At 47.3% G+C, this 19,394-nt stretch overlaps 2 protein-coding genes across 2 annotated transcripts; both read right to left on the bottom strand.

Annotated features, from left to right (window-relative positions):
• Positions 1-1,312: 1,312 nt before the first annotated feature.
• Positions 1,313-5,682, bottom strand: EI90DRAFT_3041574 (haloacid dehalogenase-like hydrolase-domain-containing protein). Its single transcript, XM_039059112.1, has 9 exons — positions 5,465-5,682; positions 4,973-5,402; positions 4,687-4,920; positions 4,388-4,639; positions 3,920-4,333; positions 3,585-3,861; positions 2,925-3,521; positions 2,033-2,877; positions 1,313-1,969 (listed from the first exon to the last, which is right to left on the bottom strand). Exons 1-9 carry the CDS (start codon positions 5,478-5,480, stop codon positions 1,663-1,665), a joined length of 3,372 nt encoding a protein of 1,123 aa, XP_038920344.1. The 5' UTR covers positions 5,481-5,682; the 3' UTR covers positions 1,313-1,662.
• Positions 5,683-7,653: 1,971 nt separating this feature from the next.
• On the bottom strand, positions 7,654-8,233 carry EI90DRAFT_3041579 (uncharacterized protein). Its single transcript, XM_039059113.1, has one exon. It carries the CDS (start codon positions 8,012-8,014, stop codon positions 7,697-7,699), a length of 318 nt encoding a protein of 105 aa, XP_038920345.1. The 5' UTR covers positions 8,015-8,233; the 3' UTR covers positions 7,654-7,696.
• Positions 8,234-19,394: the final 11,161 nt, after the last annotated feature.

Raw genomic sequence — 19,394 nt, forward strand, 5'->3', positions numbered from 1 at the left:
ATTTGACACGTCACCTAACGGCCAGGTGATACCTTGGTCGACACACTTCCATAATGATTGCGACGACACACACAACCCCCTGGAATCGTTCAATGTACAGTCTCAACAGTGCATTCTTGCTCTCTCATTGGCTAGTCGGGCATCCAGCGTCCTTCCGGTTGTGTTCACATGTCTCACATCATTCCGTGGCTTTAGAGCACACTTTCACGGCTTGACATGACCTCACATCAGATGCAAATCTCGCCCCTCAATGGCAACTCTGACAGTCGTAAAAGGGTACATGGGGTTTCTTTTATCATCATGTTTCACACTCCGCGAAACCTTTGGATTGTGCAGTACTGCGGGAGCGTACAACGTTAGGAAGAATGGGCACGGTTTACAAACGGATGTGGAGTGTGTTCGCCATGTTAGATAGCAGTGCAGATTAGCCATGCTGGGCTTGTCGTCGTCAATCAGGATGGTCGCATCATTGCGATGTCGCACTCTACACAACAGATGAGGTGAAGAGGTTGGAGCGGCATGTGAAGAAGTGCGCATCGATGAGATAGATGACGCATGTGGGCTGGTTAGGAATCTCAAACGCAACGGGAGATGAGATAAGCTAGCTGGCTGGCCTCAAACGGGCGATGACTTGAGCGACTGGATCCCAAATCGGTGATGATCTAAGCAAGCAGAACCAAAATGGGTGAGAAAGTGCCCTAAAGGGGCGACGAGCTCATCCCAAACGGGAGCTGAGGTAAGCGTCTTCATCCAATGAGAGTGTGTGAGACCGCGCTCCAACCAATCGGCGTTCGCGATTCGTGGAGCGTGTCCGCGCTCTTTATATATAGTAGATGGAAAACGCATTCTTATTGTATACGCTTGCACATATATATACGGGATTTTCCGATAAATCTATAAGATGTTGCGGATTACCTAACTTCGAATGAGAGTGGCGCACAGGCCATAGTTGGCAGAAAGCACTATTGAAGGAAGTTATGCCTTGTTGCCCTTTTGTTGCAGGGAATAGCAGCTACCCAGTCTGTTCACGTACAGGAGGGATTGCTAATACTGCGCTATGTCTGGGTTATGAACGCATCCATGTATTTATTGTTGTTTACGTTAACATCATCTCCAAGCATATCTCATCTTCAACTCATCACCACTACACTTCAGAAATGTGTAAGTTCCTGAGCCTTGCGCTGCTGTACTTGGTTTTGAATTCCAGCGCCCGCAGCTAGTCAAACCAACGTCATCCGACAGCTGAACTCTGCAGCCCAAAGACTTAAATTTGAGTTTTCATGGGTAGGCCTCACGGATGCCTTTACACATCTTCATAAAATGGATTGTTTTCGACGACAGGTAGATACACAACGCTGGGGTCGGAATAGCAGTATTCAAGCTCACGAATCGCGACTGTGTGGTGAGCTGATCCCGACCGATTGAACTTCCACACTAGGCCAAGATTTAAATTGCATGTAGTTTTTGGAGTGGAATATGTTGGAGTCGGTCCCACGAAAAATGATGCAAAGGATGTTGCTGCAGCGCGATTCTTTGACGATCATCCCAATCTTTGGGTGTAAACCGATTTGATTATCTTGCCGCTTATCTGTCCGGCCCCAATCACCATCGCATGAAACACTGGGTCAATGTACTCTACAGTCTTCGAGACGAGATTGTGCATTATAGCTGCCACCCCCATTGCAAAGCCAGACTACTCATGACCACACTCACGGAGCTGAGTGCCATCGCCAACGCCGCCCAAACGGGTGAAAGCCGCGTATGCTTGTGAGCGAACAATGCGCCAGCCGCTATAGGCAACAAAATTACATTGTAGACCATCGCCCATCCAAAGTTTAACTTCTGCCTGTTGTAGACCTTGCGGGAGAGCTTCAACAGGGTGTACACAGAAGCTGGGGCACTGTTTTGAGATAAGAGAACGAAAGCAGCAGCTGAAATTGTGATTTGGGATCCTTGTGCGAGTGCCACTCTGAAAAAGAAGTTTACAAGTTACAACGACGGGTCTCAGCAATGAAAGAAGTTGTTGACTTGCCCTACGTCAGCAGCTGTGAGTGCAGCAGTATCATTGAGACCATCACCACAGAAGGCAACAATGGACCGCTTCTCTTGTTCCCGCCACGAATGCCAAGGTCTCACCAATCGTTTTCGTTCTTTCAGTTGATTAATGAATTCTGCCTTCCCTTGCGGCAGGACCCCGGCCACTACGTTATCAGCCTCGATCCCTAGTTCCACGGCAACAGTCTCGGCCGTGACTTGATTGTCTCCAGTGAGCATGAAGACTTCAAAACCCGAAGCACGAAGTTGCTCTACTGTGGTGCGCGCGTGAGGTCGGATTGTATCGGAGATGGAAAAGGAAGCCATGACGCTGGGGATAGAATCTTCTGCTTCCTTCCCTTGTTTCGTGGTAGCAACGAATACGACCGTCTGTCCCGAAGCCTGCTGAGAGCGCACAGCATCGAGATGCCTGCCGTCCTCAAGCCTGACACCATTCTCTACAATAACAAATCTCTCATTGCCAATAAGGATAGAGTGCCGGGTGCGATCGGAAAGGAGGATCACCGCTTTGAGTCCTTTACCAGGGACTTCTTCCGTGGATTCGATGCGTACATCGCTTTCTTCTCCGAAACTTTGGGAACAGAACTTGGTGATAGCCAAAGCCAACGGATGGCTCGATCCAGCTTCCATAAGACGGACAGCATGGAAAAGCCAGCTTGGAACATCCTCCGCTGTGTTCAGATGAGTAACTGTTGTGTTTCCCGTAGTGAGTGTCCCGGTCTTATCGAAGACAACAGTGTCAGTTTTCGCCGCCATCTGGAATGCTTCGCCTCCCCCCTGCGCGAGAATTCCAGCTTTCGCTGCAAGTCCTGACCCCACAGCCTGAGCCGTCGGGCAGCCAAGCCGATTCCGCAAGGACAAGCAATTACAAGGCAACTAATGGCGAACCCGAAGGCGAAGAAGATTCGGTCACCGACGCCAGTACGACCATAAGGAAGATATGAGTCAGGGATGACTTTTGAAAGGGACAGTGACAACCAGATGATGAGGACGACAATGGAGAACCAAACAACGAAGGGCACGAAGACAGCTGTAATAGAATCCGCTAAGCGCTCTATAGGTGCCTTGTGGTTCTGTGCTTCAGCGACCAATTGTACGATTTTCTGTAGCATCGTTTGGTCACCGACCTCGTTCACGCGAATGATCACTGGGGATGTAAGGTTCGTAGTCCCCGTCATGAGTGGATCCCCTTTGCCTTTGAAAACTGGGAGTGATTCCCCAGTGAGGGAGGATTCATCAACAGATGTAGCTCCTGACACGATGATGCCATCAGCTGGTGGAACATTTCCCGGTTGAACAAGGATGTAATCTCCCAATTCAAGACTCTCGACTGGAATGGAAGCAGTAGATTGGTGACAAAGCGCTTCTTCCACTTCTATACCTCGCACATCATTTTCCTTCATACCGGACACGAGTAAAGCATGTTGCGGGCGTATATTTCCAAGCAGTGCAATTGCGTCGCCGGTCTGTGATGCAATACGCCGTTAAATCAAAGGCCCACAGAAGAAACTTACGGAAGGAACCCTTACTCGTACTTGAGCACGTCCTTTCAGCGCTCTGCCCATCAATATAAAGAAGATGATGAACACGCAGGAGTCGAAGTAGGTGTTTTCTGAGCCAACTTTCATTGTCATCACTGCCCCTTGGCGGATGTCTCGAGCCATGATGCCAACACTAGCCATGTACGCCACACTGGTAGACAGCGCAACCAAGAGGTCCATATTTCCAAAGTGGACCAACCGAGACCACGTCCACTGACTCTTCCTCCGCATATAGGTGCCTTTGCATGCACCCTTATAGAAAATCCTGCAATTGAAACGATATTGAGAATCTGTCAATAGGATGATGGACAAATCTTTCATACCACCCGACTCCAAACTGCACAAATGTGGCAATGATCCAAAGTGCGATGGTTGCTCTTGTCGCTCCTCCCCAGAAGGGTGTCTCCCACCACATCCTAAACGAGTTGCGTTCCGGCAGAAGGATCATGGCCAACACGCCAACTATGAACGTCGGTATTGAAAGCACGAGGCTCACCAGAAACAAATGCGCGAGGTGTTTGGCCTCGTTCTGTTGTATCTTGCGGGAACGGGTCATGAGAGAGGGAGGGGCGTATAATGTGGCTTTGAATGGCTGAGGGAACGCGTAAATTTCTCGGATCGTTAGGGTCGGCGAAGGTTTGTAGTGAATCTTCGTTCGATCGAACTCAATAGAGAGGGGAGTGAACGAAATGAGATTCAAGGATTCGAGATACGCATTAGCGCGGGCCGGTCCATCACTATTGAAAACCGTTATGACAAAGAGAGAATATTAGGAAACAAATATAGCTCACTTGAATACCATACCCTGCACTTTTAGCTCGACAATTCGCTCATCCTTGGTGGCCTGGGAAGACTGCCCGGTTTCGATGTGATCCCAACTCAGCACTTCATATCCTAAGTCTCGGATAGTACTCGAAATAACTGTAGGGGTGAGCGTGGAAGGGTCGTGTGTGATGTCCATCGAGTTCGTGATCAACGAGATCGTCAGGTTGTTAACACCTGGCAGCTGAGACACGGCATTTTGAATGGCTGCTGTGGAGGCACTGAATTCGTTCAGGAAACAGGGATTCCCTCAAAACGAATGCGTTACCTGCAAGTCATGCCTTCAATATTGAACCGGGTCCGACGGGTTGTCGGTGAATTTAGCAGACGAGTCCCAACGATGGTGGCGCCATATCCAGCACCTTCAATCTCACTTATCAGAGACTTGGCAGGGACGCCCGAATCATGAATCGCGATGGCGGAATTAGTGACCAAATCGACGACTGCCTTTGATACCCCGGGAAGGTCGTTGAGGATTTGAGAAATCGTAGTTCTGCACGAGCTGTTCGGGAGAAGTTAGCGTACTTTATTTGCGCTGTCTAAGACTAACTTACGAGCAGGTCATGCCTTCAATTGAAAGGACGGTCTCCTGGGCCTGAACCTTGGAAGGATCATCAACCTTCACTTCTAGTAATGCGGGCATAGACGAGGGTACACCCTGAAAGCTCTCCTGTTGGCATGCGAAACAGTGACGCAAGTGACACCTGCGCCTCGCCCGGGGTCCGCTAGAAAAGAAATCATACATGCGCTGGCCCAAGTTACGCGTAGCCAGGCGATCATCGATACCACTAGCTTCGTATCCGGCTTGGTAGAGTCTGCGGTACACAGAAATGACAAGCGAATCGAGGGAAGTGACGTCGACGCCGTCACCAACAGAGAAGGATAGCGTTCGTTTGATGTGGTTGACTTCAAGTGGGCCGAGTGGAAGCGAGGATAACAGCGTTTTGATGAAATTTCCGCAGGACTCGCAATGGATCGATGGCACTAAAAAGTAAATGTTCCCAGTTTGGCATTCTAAATCCCTAATCAAGGCAGACGGTCCTCACCAGAGAGTGTCACCATCGCTGGATGAAGAGTCTAGCGAAGTTTGGGGATGCCGTCCTCTACATACCTTGGAGACTACGCTGTATAGCTTTTGGAGGATATCGGGGCTCATTATTGGTCTACAAAATGGCTCACTCGCACCGAAACGACGAAGGCGATTGATTGGGTAATTGCATCAGCTTGCCGAAATGTCTTTCATGCGCAGGGTTCCCGATTACCTCTTGCCATAATGAGCTGTCACGCGACGCGACGGCCCCGACCATGTGAGAGCCTTATTCATTCCGTTATCTTTGTAGTGCCCTGTTTTCGCATGTACCCCTATCACTCGAATCTTTCATGTTATCACCCGATCCTCATCAAAGACGCGGTCATACACTCCACGTGTGGAGAGCCTCCACGGTTGCGACCTCCAGATAGGAACAGTCCAAGATTTACAACGTCGCGTTGTTTTCTTGTCGACCGTTAGCAGACCCTCTACTATTGGGTTTTGCCCATGTTGAAGGATGTCTGATCTCGCGTGGCATCCGTCGACGATCGGGAGGAAGGATAGGAGAGTTCATGGCATCGACTCTTGGACCTCAAGCTCGCCGGGCCCGCACACTGAAGCTGGTACCTGGTGGAAATACACGAGCGGGGAACTATGCTTATTTTCCCCAGAGAAACCAGCAGCGGATTTTACGACGCGCGATTTCACTTTACTGGTTCGGTGCGGAACTGGATCACTTTGCTGAAGCTTTTGATGTGGTAGGCTTAAGTGGGGGATGCGATTTGCTGCGTGGAAGCCGGGTCTGGTGAGATTCTCCACCGGTCCCCACCTCGAGCATGCTTCGCTTGTGTGTGCCTTCTACAAACGATAGCGTTTTCCACCCTCTGGCGAATGCCCCTTTGTCCGCTCATTCATTTCCTGTGATGCCGCTGTCGGCCTTGAGCTCCTCTCTATCGTTTAGGAGTTTGCAGATCGTCTTCCTGAAGGCCCAGTCAAACTGTAGTTTGGAGTTTGTAATAATCGAACAAGATGAGGCGAACCTTCGGCTGTTTTTTTTTTCTGTACATACAATGGGTGTTCAGCTGTGTCCTCTGTCTTGATATCATGTCTTCCCAATCCATTGCGAGATTGGACTATGTGGGTCTTCCGGCCGCTAAGCTCTTATCTAACGCTGATTGGTTGCTGCGTGGTGTGGAATAGTCTTAGGTCATGAGAATCGTGTATTTGAGGCAAGCGATGCCAAACTCGTGGTAATAGTAGACAGTGTATAACATGGCCTGCAACATGTCTATGCTAATAGAGGCTGGTAACCTGCCTACCACATATGCCGAACCCGGTTGACTTGAGCAAGAATGACATAGTGTATTTATGTCGTGTGCCCTCAAATCCAGCTGCATGGAGGAAGTTACACCTGCGAGAAGCTAAATGTAGCGGACCAATGAGAAAACTTTGGTCGAACCGGGAAACAACATTGCTATTCCTTTCTGGGGTTGGAGTTCGTAGTTTGCGTAATGGGTCTCGGTGTTCCAAAAATGTGCTTGTCAGTGCAGCGGGGAGGGTATCTGCAGCCGGGGGATGGCATCCAAGGTCGATATTCGAGGTCCGTGTGAGATAATGGCCTGGTATGACACTGTACTGAGAGTGTGCACCAATCAGTGCCCGGTCGGCAGAGCGGGCCCGCACTCTTTATAGTGTGCGTGTTTGAGAGGTGCACCCCTCCCTGGTTTGCTGTCTTCTGCCGCAACACCTGCTGGAGGGCAGCGCATAATAGTGCAGAAAGGCACTACATCAGGAAACCTCCGAGGTTGATCCTGCCGGTTGAGATCATCTGAGCGTACTTATCATCAGGCCCATGGCATGAGAGCCTCGATAATTCATTTACAAGTACGGGTGCGTTGCATGACGGAAACACAATGAGTTGCATATACGGTTTAACAAGCATCAGAAGGTTATCACTTCAGATTCGTGGACGAGAACTGAGGGAAAGAAAATCGTTACAGTACGCTCGGCTCACATGCATATGTGGCCGGAGCAAAGTGTCGGTCAAACCGACAAAAGAATTCCATCAGTCAAGCAGAAGTAAAGAAAAGGTGTCGGCGACGGTCACTCGATCCCGCACTTAAAACAATCACAACCGTGATCAGCCACGGTGACTTCCAAGCTGCCATGAGTACCCTAACTAGAATAGCTACGGCATATAACACGCACTGTCTGGCTCTATTTAGGGGCAGGTGAAGCCTCAGGCCAACTAGGTAATTATAACGTGAGATGGAAATATGGTAACATCGCCAAAGACACATACCCAGGGATCGGGTGACCAAATCTTTTGGGGCCTAGTCTGATAGTGAGCTACAATGCGAACACTAATTGGTATTTGGAACTTACTTGAGTCCTTAGCGGCAAGCGGACCCTTGAGCAGCTCCAAACGTTTGGCATATGCATCCATAGTAGGTTCGGGCGCTCTGACCCCATGGCCATGATCTGTCGGGAGAGCCACTGAGAAAGACGCCCCAAATGCAGCCAAAAAGAATAGGAAGATGGGAAGTTTGGTCAGCAATGTGAACATCCTGTTAAGTTTCTTCCTGGGGGTGTTCGGTAAGGATTGCTACTAGGTGGCTCTCGAGGATGGCCTTAAATAGGAACCGGAAGGGCACAACCTGCCCAAAGGGCATTGATCTGCCTAAGCAGAAGATACTGATAAAAATCCAAATCAAACGGTGATATGTCCACCACATTGATGGGACTTGTTATATGAGTGCTATATTGTTGGAGGAACCGTGTGCTATGGGAGGCCGGACGAGTTTTCGTACAGCCACATTCCCACATCCGAGTGAGGAACTCGCCCGGACAGCCACATTCCCGTGGTAGTGTGACTACTTAGTCACAACACCTCTTTTATATTAATTCGGACTAACCCGTGCCAGGCCACGGATATATTCATTCATTTGAATTCATTTCCTTTTCCCTCAGTTCTTCACGCATATTAGCTGAGACTGAGGTTAGTTACATTCCTTTATTACTATTTCCTTTACTATTGTAACTTACAATATGTACATTACCTTTAGCTTCCCGCTTATAGGTAATATATTAGTTCTTCACGCATATTAGCTGAGACTGAGCTTCCCGCTTATAGTCCAGCTCCGAGATCACAAGTGTCGCTCATCAACATATATTGTATGAGATATTGCTGCCATTCACCCTAGGCCACATTCATTGTAATATTATCCCTCATTGTAATTCAGATAGGGGACCTTTGGTAGGTCTGTAGTAAGCATGAAATACATCATCAGGGCTGTTCAACCAATGTGTGCTAAAATTGGTGTGATCCCTAGGATATCACCTGAAGAGGTTGGTGATATTGAAACTATCCCTCTTTCCAAATGGATCATCAATGTGGCATACTTCAAATGCACTTATTGATGAGAAATATTGAACACATGACTGATTGGGTTCATGACCCAATGGTGAGGGGATAAGGAGGTTCAGGGGCATCAGCAAAATATTGTTATGCTCCTGAGTGCTCCAGAGTATGGAGAGCACTGGGAGAATCAGGAGGAGATTGGCTGGTCCAGGAATGGCTCACACTTCTGCATTTCCTCTGGAGTCAGCCAGGTACTCCAGGGCACTCCCAGGAGGGCATGGAGCATTGCTTTGTGCACAAACATATTCAGTAAATACCATTTAAATGCTTCAAAGTGTATAGGGATGAGAAGCTTCTGGGAGGTCTGTCACATCCATACAACTCTGGACCTCCACTCCTGTTCTGGACCTCCATCTCCTCCTCCAGAACTCCACATCCTCCACCACCTCCTCCCCCTGTTGGTTGTTGAGAGCCCACCCTACCTCTGGCTCCAACACAACATCCAACACTACCTCCGGTCCAACTCCAGTTTACTCCAGGTCTGATCCCAACCTCGTACCTTCCAGACAGAGTTTGTGATGCTCCATACCTCCGGCTCCGGACTCCTGTACTGGAACCCCATCGCACCTCCACCTCTGGAACTCCGGTCATGTCTCCGCCTCTGGACTTTGACCTCCTCCTCCATCTTATCTCCTTGTATTCCTTATTACATTTCATTTATTATGTCTTGCCAATATTCCGGACTTTGACTTCTGACTCCGGACCTCCGGAACTTACTCCGGACCCTGCAGTCTCTACTGTATGGTGTCACTTAATTCTCTTGTTGCCTCCTCCTTATTTAGACAGCTGCTTCCTTTCCATATTAGTCAGCTGTCATTCCCCACAACCCACTCCACTCCTTCCCCTCTTGGCCTTGTGTCAGGGGACGCCCGGTTATCCGGCCCCCCTTTACTCTAAGCGATATCAATGAGGTAATTGTTAGCCGAGATTGCGTGAGATAATTACGTAGTTAGAATGCAGATATAACTCATTGCGCTGTAGGAATATAAAAGTTACAACACTAAAACAACCAGAAACCATCACAAAAAAATTGGATAAAAATCATACAACCTCCACGGACCAGAAATAAAAATAGGAATAAAATCATAACTCAACAAAATGAATTGAAATAAAATATCGGAAAAATAATGAAGAACAGAGTCGATGGATTGAGTATCTACGCGAACTTTCAAGTCTAGGGATTAAAAGATGGTTCAGAAAATGAAGAAAAACAGCAAATAAACTCACATGAAAACAAAAACAAGGTTTCCTGTATCAAATAAAATATTAGAAATTCGTGGTAACGTGGGAAAATAGTTTTACGAACGTACGAAACGAATGACAAAGAGAAATCGGAAGGAAATCAAGGCATTCATATAATGAAAAATGGTCGGGTACGAGGAAAAGATGAAAGAATTGGAAATATTTATATGAGAAAAATAGGGAAAAATATGAATCTTTGTCGGTCTTAAAGAGTTGAAGTATAGGTCTGTGTACGAAAAGATTTCATGTTAAAATCTGAAGAATTGAGGGAGAAATGGATTTAACAAGATTAAAACACACTTGCAGAGAAGACTGGCTCAAACATCCTGAGTTTGTGGTAAAAACGGATGAGCTAGAAATGCGAAACTAAAGAGTTTGAGTCCAGGAACAAGGCATAATTTATCCAGAATTAATCGTAGGAAAATGGATGAGCTAATGCCAAAGCAATCTGGAGAACCTCAAAATTAAATCTTGAAAAATTCATATCTTCATAAATAATCCTCGTAGTTTACTGTTGTTTATACCGACGGAAAGCTACACTCTTAAGCTAACAAATAACCCCATGACATGTGACCTAGAATAAAGTGAGTAAACAAGGGTAAACAAGGTCATGATGGGTGTTAGGCAATGCAATTGGCTAATTCCCACACCAAAACTTCCAGAAAGTTCTAGAAGCAGAATGGGATGCTGATCGCTGTAGGAATATAAAAGTTACAACACTAAAACAACCAGAAACCATCACAGAAAATTGGATAAAAATCATACAACCTCCACGGATCAGAAATAAAAATAGGAATAAAATCATAACTCAACAAAATGAATTGAAATAAAATATCGGAAAAATACTGAAGAACAGAGTCGATGAATTGAGTATCTACGCGAACTTTCAAGTCTAGGGATTAAAAGATGGTTCAGAAAATGAAGAAAAACAGCAAATAAACTCACATGAAAACAAAAAAACAAGGTTTCCTGTATCAAATAAAATATTAGAAATTCGTAGTAACGTGGGAAAATAGTTTTACGAACGTACGAAACGAATGACAAAGAGAAATCGGAAGGAAATCAAGGCATTCATATAATGAAAAATGGTCGGGTACGAGGAAAAGATGAAAGAATTGGAAATATTTATATGAGGAAAATAGGGAAAAATATGAATCTTTGTCGGTCTTAAAGAGTTGAAGTATAGGTCTGTGTTCGAAAAGATTTCATGTTAAAATCTGAAGAATTGAGGGAGAAACGGATTTAACAAGATTAAAACACACTTGCAGAGAAGACTGGCTCAAACATCCTGAGTTTGTGGTTAAAACGGATGAGCTGGAAATGCGAAACTAAAGAGTTCGAGTCCAGGAACGAGGCATAATTTATCCAGAATTAATTGTAAGAAAATGGATGAGCTAATGCCAAAGCAATCTGGAGAACCTCAAAATTAAATCTTGAAAAATTCATATCTTCATAAATAATCCTCATAGTTTACTGTTGTTTATACCGACGGAAAGCTACACCCTTAAGCTAACAAATAACCCCATGACATGTGACTTAGAATAAAGTGAGTAAACAAGGGTAAACAAGGTCATGATGGGTGTTAGGCAATGCAATTGGCTAATTCCCACACCAAAACTTCCAGAAAGTTCTAGAAGCAGAATGGGATGCTGATCGCTTACATAAGAGGATTGCTAAGCTCAATATAAGATTACTCAGCAATGTAAATAGTAAAGTGACATGTGAAAACAGAGCCCTTAGGAAAGGTATAAAAGACCGCATTTTCTGGTCTGACCCCTCTTCCTTCTTTACTCCTCTCCCCTACGTGCTCTGGCTCATAGGTCATAGGGCGTCCTAATAAAAATTAAGTTTTATTAGTATAAGTGTGCAGTTCAGATCACATCTGAGTAAAAGTGATCAACCCTCAGTAAAAAGTTAAGAAGAAGTTAAGAAATAGTGACGTTGAGTCAAGTCGGTTGGAGTCGCTCCGAGTTAAAAGTGACAAGACAGAGGTGAAACGACTGAAAATAGTAGGTCTATAGCGCGATTTTCGTGTGGAACAATCAGGTAGACAAGTGAATTGAACCCTGAGAGTTTCATACACACACAAACAATTAGTAACACATACAAATATCAATACACAAAGCAACCAAAACGCTACAGTGGTTGAGTTAAAGTACCAATACTAACATATAAGTATCAGAAGAAAGAACAGCCTTTTATAGGATTTCTGTTCTCCTCCTTCAGCGCTATATTCACTATCGCGTCACCCCTTACCCAATATTCCCTCATTTCCCGCATCTTCTATCTTCCTATTTGATGTCGTGTTTCTATTAGTTACCATCTTCCCAATGTAACTGCGCTCTCGTGAGTTAGCAGAACTCATGTACATAAGGCTACTATGCCAGCTGGGCTAGCCCCCCAGCTTTGATATCGACTAGTTTCCTGGGGATACTCTTACGCTGCGAATAGATGCGCGGACTCTGACACCTTGCCCTTTTGGGAAGCACCATAGAGTCCCAACCCTTGACCCTTGGGGTTGTTCCCTCATCCAGTCCCCTTTGTCTTCCTTCTAGTTCCCTTTGTTCTCTGACTCCACTCCTGTATCATTATATATATACTCTGTACTTAGTTTCCTGTACCCCCAGTCTGAAATCGACGACCATGACGACTGGATTGTCCCCCAAAGAGACTCCCCCTGCTAACCTGAAGTTAAGGACCACCTTAGACAACAAGCAGTGGCACAGCGCTCCACTTGAGTCGCTGAGGCCAAGGTCCCTCCACTCCTGAGTCCCTTCTCTGCTTCTGGACAACTCCGCACATTCATCTAACAAGGTCCTGGAGCATTTAAAAATGAAAAGGAAAAAAGAGGGAAGATTCCCCATGAATGTCTCCTACCACAAGACTACAACAAGACACTGCTTAACATTTAGATCAAACACCATACTATGTATCAAGGACACTGATATGCAATCAAAATTTATGGCCTGATATATGATTAATCAGGCAACTTAATCACTTTTGGGCTTGCAGAAGTTTGTTAGATATGGAGGAGGGGGAAATGGAGGGGAAATGAGGGGGGAAATGAGGGGAGAATGAGGGGGGAAAATAGAGGGAAATGAGGAAAATTTGAAAAATAGGGACTTCTAAAAAGTTGAAAAAAATAATTAGGGAAAAAACCAAAAATTTCAGGAATTGTAGTGCCTTTGAAGTGCTTTCATGTCAGGGCATCAGCCCCACACCCCCGAGTCACATGTACCATGATGTAGTTAAAGTCACATGACCCAGCAGTGTAACTGGGCAAGAAGGCTGCCCAGGTGAGAGAGTAGGGACCTGGGGGTAGTGTCTGAGTTGGGTTGGAAGAGGGGAAGGATGGATGGTGGCAACAGTGCCAATACTGTGCTGTGGTCTGGGTGCTAGACAATCAATCAATAAAATCTCACTAAATCTGTTGTAAGGTTGGTTGGAGTTCTGACCTGGGTGACTCAGTCCTCTGGCTGTCAAGATCTAGGCTGTATTGAGCTTATGATTCGACAAGTGGGTTGAGGGTAAAGAGTGAAGAACCCTTTACCCGAGCCCAAGCCATACATATGTAAATACAGTTGTTTTACATTGTATACAACAAGAATAAAGAGGAATAAAGAAAGAATAAAGAAAGCGTGCACAGCATGCATCACCACACATCCATTCCCTACATCTGTACTCACTCCTTGTTATAAAAATGGGGCCTAATTGGCCCATTTCTATAGCATTCAGGTGCAGGAGGGAGCTGTGACATTGAGAAGATGTTACAGTTGATGTAACAGGTGTTGTAACAGTTGAGTTTACAGTAACATGAACATGGGGTTTTTGGGTAGTAATAGTTGGTTGGTTGTTATTATTTACATATCATGTGACTTTGTACTGTACAGAGCCCATAAGAGGCTAAAAATGGGAAATTCCCATTTCCATAACACTCCTGGTCCTTCTTGGACAGTCGTCAGGAAGCTTCTTTAACATATGGAGGGATCGCTCAACACCACATTCTTTGTAGCACAGAAGAGGGGTCCAAGTACAATGCAAACTGGGTGTATATATTAAAAAAAGATAAATCAGAACAAAAAAACAAGGAAAATAAATGGTAGATGGTGGTGATGGGAACAGGAGGAATGTTAGCAGCTTGGCTAAAGAACAATAAGGTGACAATAAAATGAATAAATGAGCTCATGAAATCAATATCAACCATCAATCTCGCTTCTCCACCATGTACCCATCGTCCTAACTCCCGTCCTGTCATTCCATCCTCTTCTCCTGATCCATCGCTGTCCTTCAAGCTCAAAATCGTGTGATTTGGTGGAAAATTGGTGGAGATATGGGGGAAATGGTGGATAACTGGAAAAATGTTAAAATGTGTTGTGGGCATTGGGCTTGAGGGTGCTCGTTGGAGCCTTGAAAAACATGTTTCTGGCCTTGTTTGTGTGGTACTTGCTGTGCCCTCCTTGTAAGGAATGGGTGGTTCCTTGTCAGGGGACGACTCCTGGGTCCCCATGACCCTCCCCTATGGTCCACAACCTCAGGTGTAACCAGCCCTATCCAGGGCACAACCTACTGTGGGTAAGGAGATGAGAAGGAAGCTAACTTCTCATCTTCCCACAGTGGCCACAATATCAGGAAAACTTCTGGGGATACCTGGAAGTCACATGAGGGCAGGATCCAGGGCCAGATCATGTGGTGCATGGAGTGTGCAGCATGGGAAGTGCACACAGGAAGTGTAGCAGGTCCGGATGCAGGTCTGGGTCCAGGCTAGTCAGGGTGTGTGCCCTGACATTCCTATATTTTATTCTTGTTGTAACTGTGTATTTACATATGTGTGGCCCAGAGTCAAGTAAAGTAACTTCACTCTTCTCCTCACCCACATTGAAATACCAAGTTCTGTATAACTTAGTTTTCGACTGCCTGGGGATTGAAGAGGCACCAAGGCTGGAACTACACCAGCCTTACACTCTGTCATATCCATACATACCTGATCCTGATCCGATTTCTGGACCCTCCTCTCCACCACCTCTGGATTCCCACCTCACCTCCTCCTCTCACTCCTCCTATCACCCCTTACCTCCGTCTGCTCCGATACCCACCTTTGGATGTGACCACACTCCTCTCCTCCCACTCCTCTCCCCACTCCTCTCATCACTCTCCTCCCTCTGACCCTCTCTGTCATATCCATACAATCCTGACCTCCGCTCCGGGCTCCCGGAACTCCGAACTCCGACTTCCGGAGTCCTACTTCCCTTCCGTCACCTCCTCCTTGCCGACTCCCAAGAGGTTATCCCACCTCCGGCTCGGACACCACCTTTGGTCCGACTCCGGAACATTCCGGGTCCGACCCCAACCTCGACACCTTCCAGACGAGTACGCAAAACCTATGCTCCTGACTCCGGACCTCCGCTCCGGTATCCCGTTCACGTCTCGTCTCCGGAACCTCCGGTCTTAGCTCCGACCTCGGACTTTGACCCCACCTCCGCTTATACCCATTGTATTGGTTAGCTCATTCCATTTAATTACGTTTGCCAATATTCCGGAGTTTAACCTCCGAGTTCGGACTTTCCGGACTTACTCCGGACCTTGCAACTATTGCATTGTCCATTTCAATTCTGCTATTCTCCCTCATTCCTATTTGGGCTGCTGCTTCCTTTCTATTCAGTCAGCTAGCCATTCCCCACTCCCAACCTCCTTCCTTCCTCCTTGGGCCTTGGCCCTTCATTCCTCTTTTGGGAAACACCATTGAGTCAAACACTTGACCCTCGGTGTTGTTCCTCTTTCCATCTCCCTTTGTCTCCTTTTGTCCTACCCTTGTTCCTTTTGATTCTGGACCCCTCCTTATATACAATGTACCTAGTAACTTGTAACCTCAGTCCGAAATCGACTGGAATTCCCCCAAGAGACTTTCCCTCTGCTAGATCCGAAATTAGGGACCCCCAGGACAACCAGCAATGGCACAGCGCTCCACCTGAGTCGCTGAGGCCGAGGTCCTTCCATGCTAAGTCTCCGATTCCGCTCCGGAGTCATCCGAATCCGCAAGTTCTAACACTCTCCTGCCAACCTCTGCCAAAGTTACGACCTTCCGCCACAGTCCTGTACCCTGTACTTGGACACCACTCATACCTTCGCTCTGAGATCCTGTCATGGTTCCGACCTTGGACTTTGACTCCACCTCGGCTTAAGTCCATTGCATTGGTGACCTCATTCTACTGCCAAAATTTCTCAGACTTCCAACCCTGCCTCTGCAACCTCTGAGCTCCATGGACCATACTCAGCACTTTTGCTGCTTGTAATGTATCTTTCGCACTTCCCCCTCATCCTTATTTGGACTACTGCTTCCTTCCATTTTAGCCAGTTAGTCATCAACCCCACTTCACCTCATCCTCCTGCCCCTCTGGGCTTCACCCTCCCTGTGTTAGAGACCTGAGCGAGACAAGGGAGTTGTCTCCGTGGTGGAGGGCTTCGGCCTCAGCAACTCAGGCCAGGAGCGCTGTGCCAAGTTACACGTCCGTGCCCTAATTTACTTACTGGCAACGAGAACTAAAAAAGGGGGATCAATTCTAGTCAATTTTATCACTAGGGTGTAACCTATCTACAAGTTATGTATATATAGTTACAGCGAGGGTGGGCCCATGAATAGTGGGACCAAGTGGAGTGGAGCTAATGGGAATAGATGTTAGCCAACTGAATATTACCAACAAGTCAGGTTGCGGGTTTAGCTGAATGATGGGTTATAACCCACAAGTGGAAAGGAGGGATAGGCCCAAAGGTAGACTTGCAGGGCAAGCAAGTGAATTGCCCAGCGGAGGTGGGGATGTGCTAGCGGATGTCGGATCTGTCCGGAGAGCTTCAGGGCTCCGTACTTAGGGAGGCATAGGTAGTATATTGAATTGGAGAGGTGGTGACCATCAGGGGGGGGTCAGAGGTGATTGCGGAAACTGGAGGCTCCGAGGTTAGTGGCAGAGGAGCAGAGGTAATCTGGAAGGATCGGAGGTAGTGGAAGACGATGGCCGTGGATGGATATGACACCCTGTTAGAACTGGGTGAGGGTGGACAATCCTGGAGGGGAACCAGAGACTTAGCAAGGAAGGACCTTGGCCTCAGTGACTCAAGGGGAGTGCTGTGCCATTGCTGTTTGTCCATTTGGTCCTTAATTTCAGAAGCAGTGAGCAGGAAGTCTCTAGGGGGCATTTCTAGTCAATTTTAGACTGAAGGTCCAAAACGAGTATGTACAAGCGCCTGTATATAGTGGAGAGACGAAAGCACAAGGAAATTAAAGGGGGTCTGAATCAGAACAAAGGCATCTGAATGGAGACAAAGGGATGACAGAAACGGAGTGGTACTGAAGGTCATGGGTTAGACTCTGCAGTATAACTGAAAGGAGGTAGGGAGGGTGAAGCCCAGAGGGGCAGGAGGATGAGGTGAAGTGGGGTTGGTGACTAACTGGCTAAAATGGAAGGAAGCAGTAGTCCAAATAAGGATGAGGGGGAAGTGCAAAAGATACATTACAAGCGGTGAAAGTGCTGAGTATGGTCTGTGGAGCTTGGAGGTTGTGGAGCTTATGGAGGTTGCGGAGGTGGGGTTGGAAGTCCAAGAAATGTTGGCAATGGTGTTTACGTAGAATGAGGTCACCAATGCAATGGACTTAAGCCAAGGTGGAGTCAAAGTCCGAGGTCGGAAACATGATGGGATCTTGGGGAAAAGGTATGAGTGGTGTCCAAGTATGGGGTATGGGACTGTTGTTAGAGACTGGATGTGAGATGAAGGATACATCTCCATGGTGGAGGGCTTTGGCCTCAGCAACTCAGACCGGGAGCGCTGTGCCTAGTTACACGTCTGTGCCCTAATTTACTTACTGGCAGTGAGAACTAAAAGGGGGGATAACTCAAGTCGATTTTATCACTAGGGTGTAACCTATCTACAAGTTATGTATATATAGTTACAGCGAGGGTGGGCCCATGAATGGCAGGGCCAAGCGGAGTGGAGCTAACGGAGTTAAATGTTAGCTGACTGAATATTACTGACGAGTCAGGTTATGGGGTTAGTGGAATGGCAGGCTATGACCCAGAAATGGAAAGGAGGGATAGGCCCAAAGGTAGGCTTGCAGGGCAAGCAAGTGAATTGCCCAGCGGGGGCAGGAGTGCGCTAGCGGATGTCAGAGCTGTCTGGAGGCCTTTGGGGTTCTGTACTTAGGAAGGTGTAGGTAATATATTGAATTGAGGGGGTGGTGACCATCAAGGGAGTTGGAGGTGATTGCGGAATATGGAGGCTCCAAGGTTAGTGATGAAGGAGTGGAGGTAGTCTGGAAGGATCGGAGGTAGTGGATGTCAGAACCATGCGAATCTTCGCCGATGGCAGCTGTAGGCGACCGAATGTTTCCCGCTAGTGGTAAAGGCGTCCTACACACGACTGAGCTTTAGCGAGGGATAAACCCCACCGATCTCGAGGCCGAGGCTACTTAGGCAAGTGAGCCGGGATTTCAGCTTCAACGACTCGAGGAGGAGCATTGCGCCTCGTTCTTGATGCGGTCCCGATACTTCAGAAGGTCGGAGGTCTTACGGGGGACAGAGGTAAGCTTTAGGGGGTAATTCTAGTTGATTTCGAACTACAGTACAAGCATTAGTTACAAGCTGTATATAAGCGCTAGGGAACTGAATAGGGAATAAGTCGCCAGATCTTGCGGAGATTACGGGTGGAGAAAAGGAGGAGGAAAACAAACAAAGAGCATGTGCTCAAGACAGCGAAGGTCAAGCGTGACCTTCGCCGAGAGATAACAAGGTGCGGCGAAACATGGGACAACTGGTCGCGGCGCTCTGCACTGCTAGGTCGTTCAACGACAAGTAGGAGAGGGGTTGTGGAGAGGTGGCGGGAAGTGGTTAGACGGCGACGGGCAGCGAGCGGAGCAGCCCGTGCTGTCGAAGCCTTCAGAGGACTTCCCGGACGTGCTCCTCATGGGAGGCTTCGTCCTCAGAATACACTAGGATATCATCCAGGTATACGACAACACAGACGTCTAAGAGGTCGGCGAAGATAGAGTTGATGAACCGCTGAAACGCCACAGGTGCATTGGTGAGCCCGAATGGCATGACTAGCCATTCATAGGAACCATAGTGGGTTCGGAACGAGGTCTTCCACTCGTCGCCTGCGGCGATGCGCACAAGATGGTAGGTGTGCCGCAGGTCGAGTTTTGTATAGACCTTCGCTCGGCTTGGGGCATCTAGCAGGTCTGCTATGCGAGGCAGCGGGTATCTATCTTTCTTTGTAATCCGACTGAAATCCACGCAAA

The sequence above is a fragment of the Cantharellus anzutake genome (assembly GCF_015039405.1).
Source record: "Cantharellus anzutake strain C23 chromosome Unknown EI90scaffold_8, whole genome shotgun sequence".
NCBI lineage: Eukaryota > Fungi > Basidiomycota > Agaricomycetes > Cantharellales > Hydnaceae > Cantharellus > Cantharellus anzutake.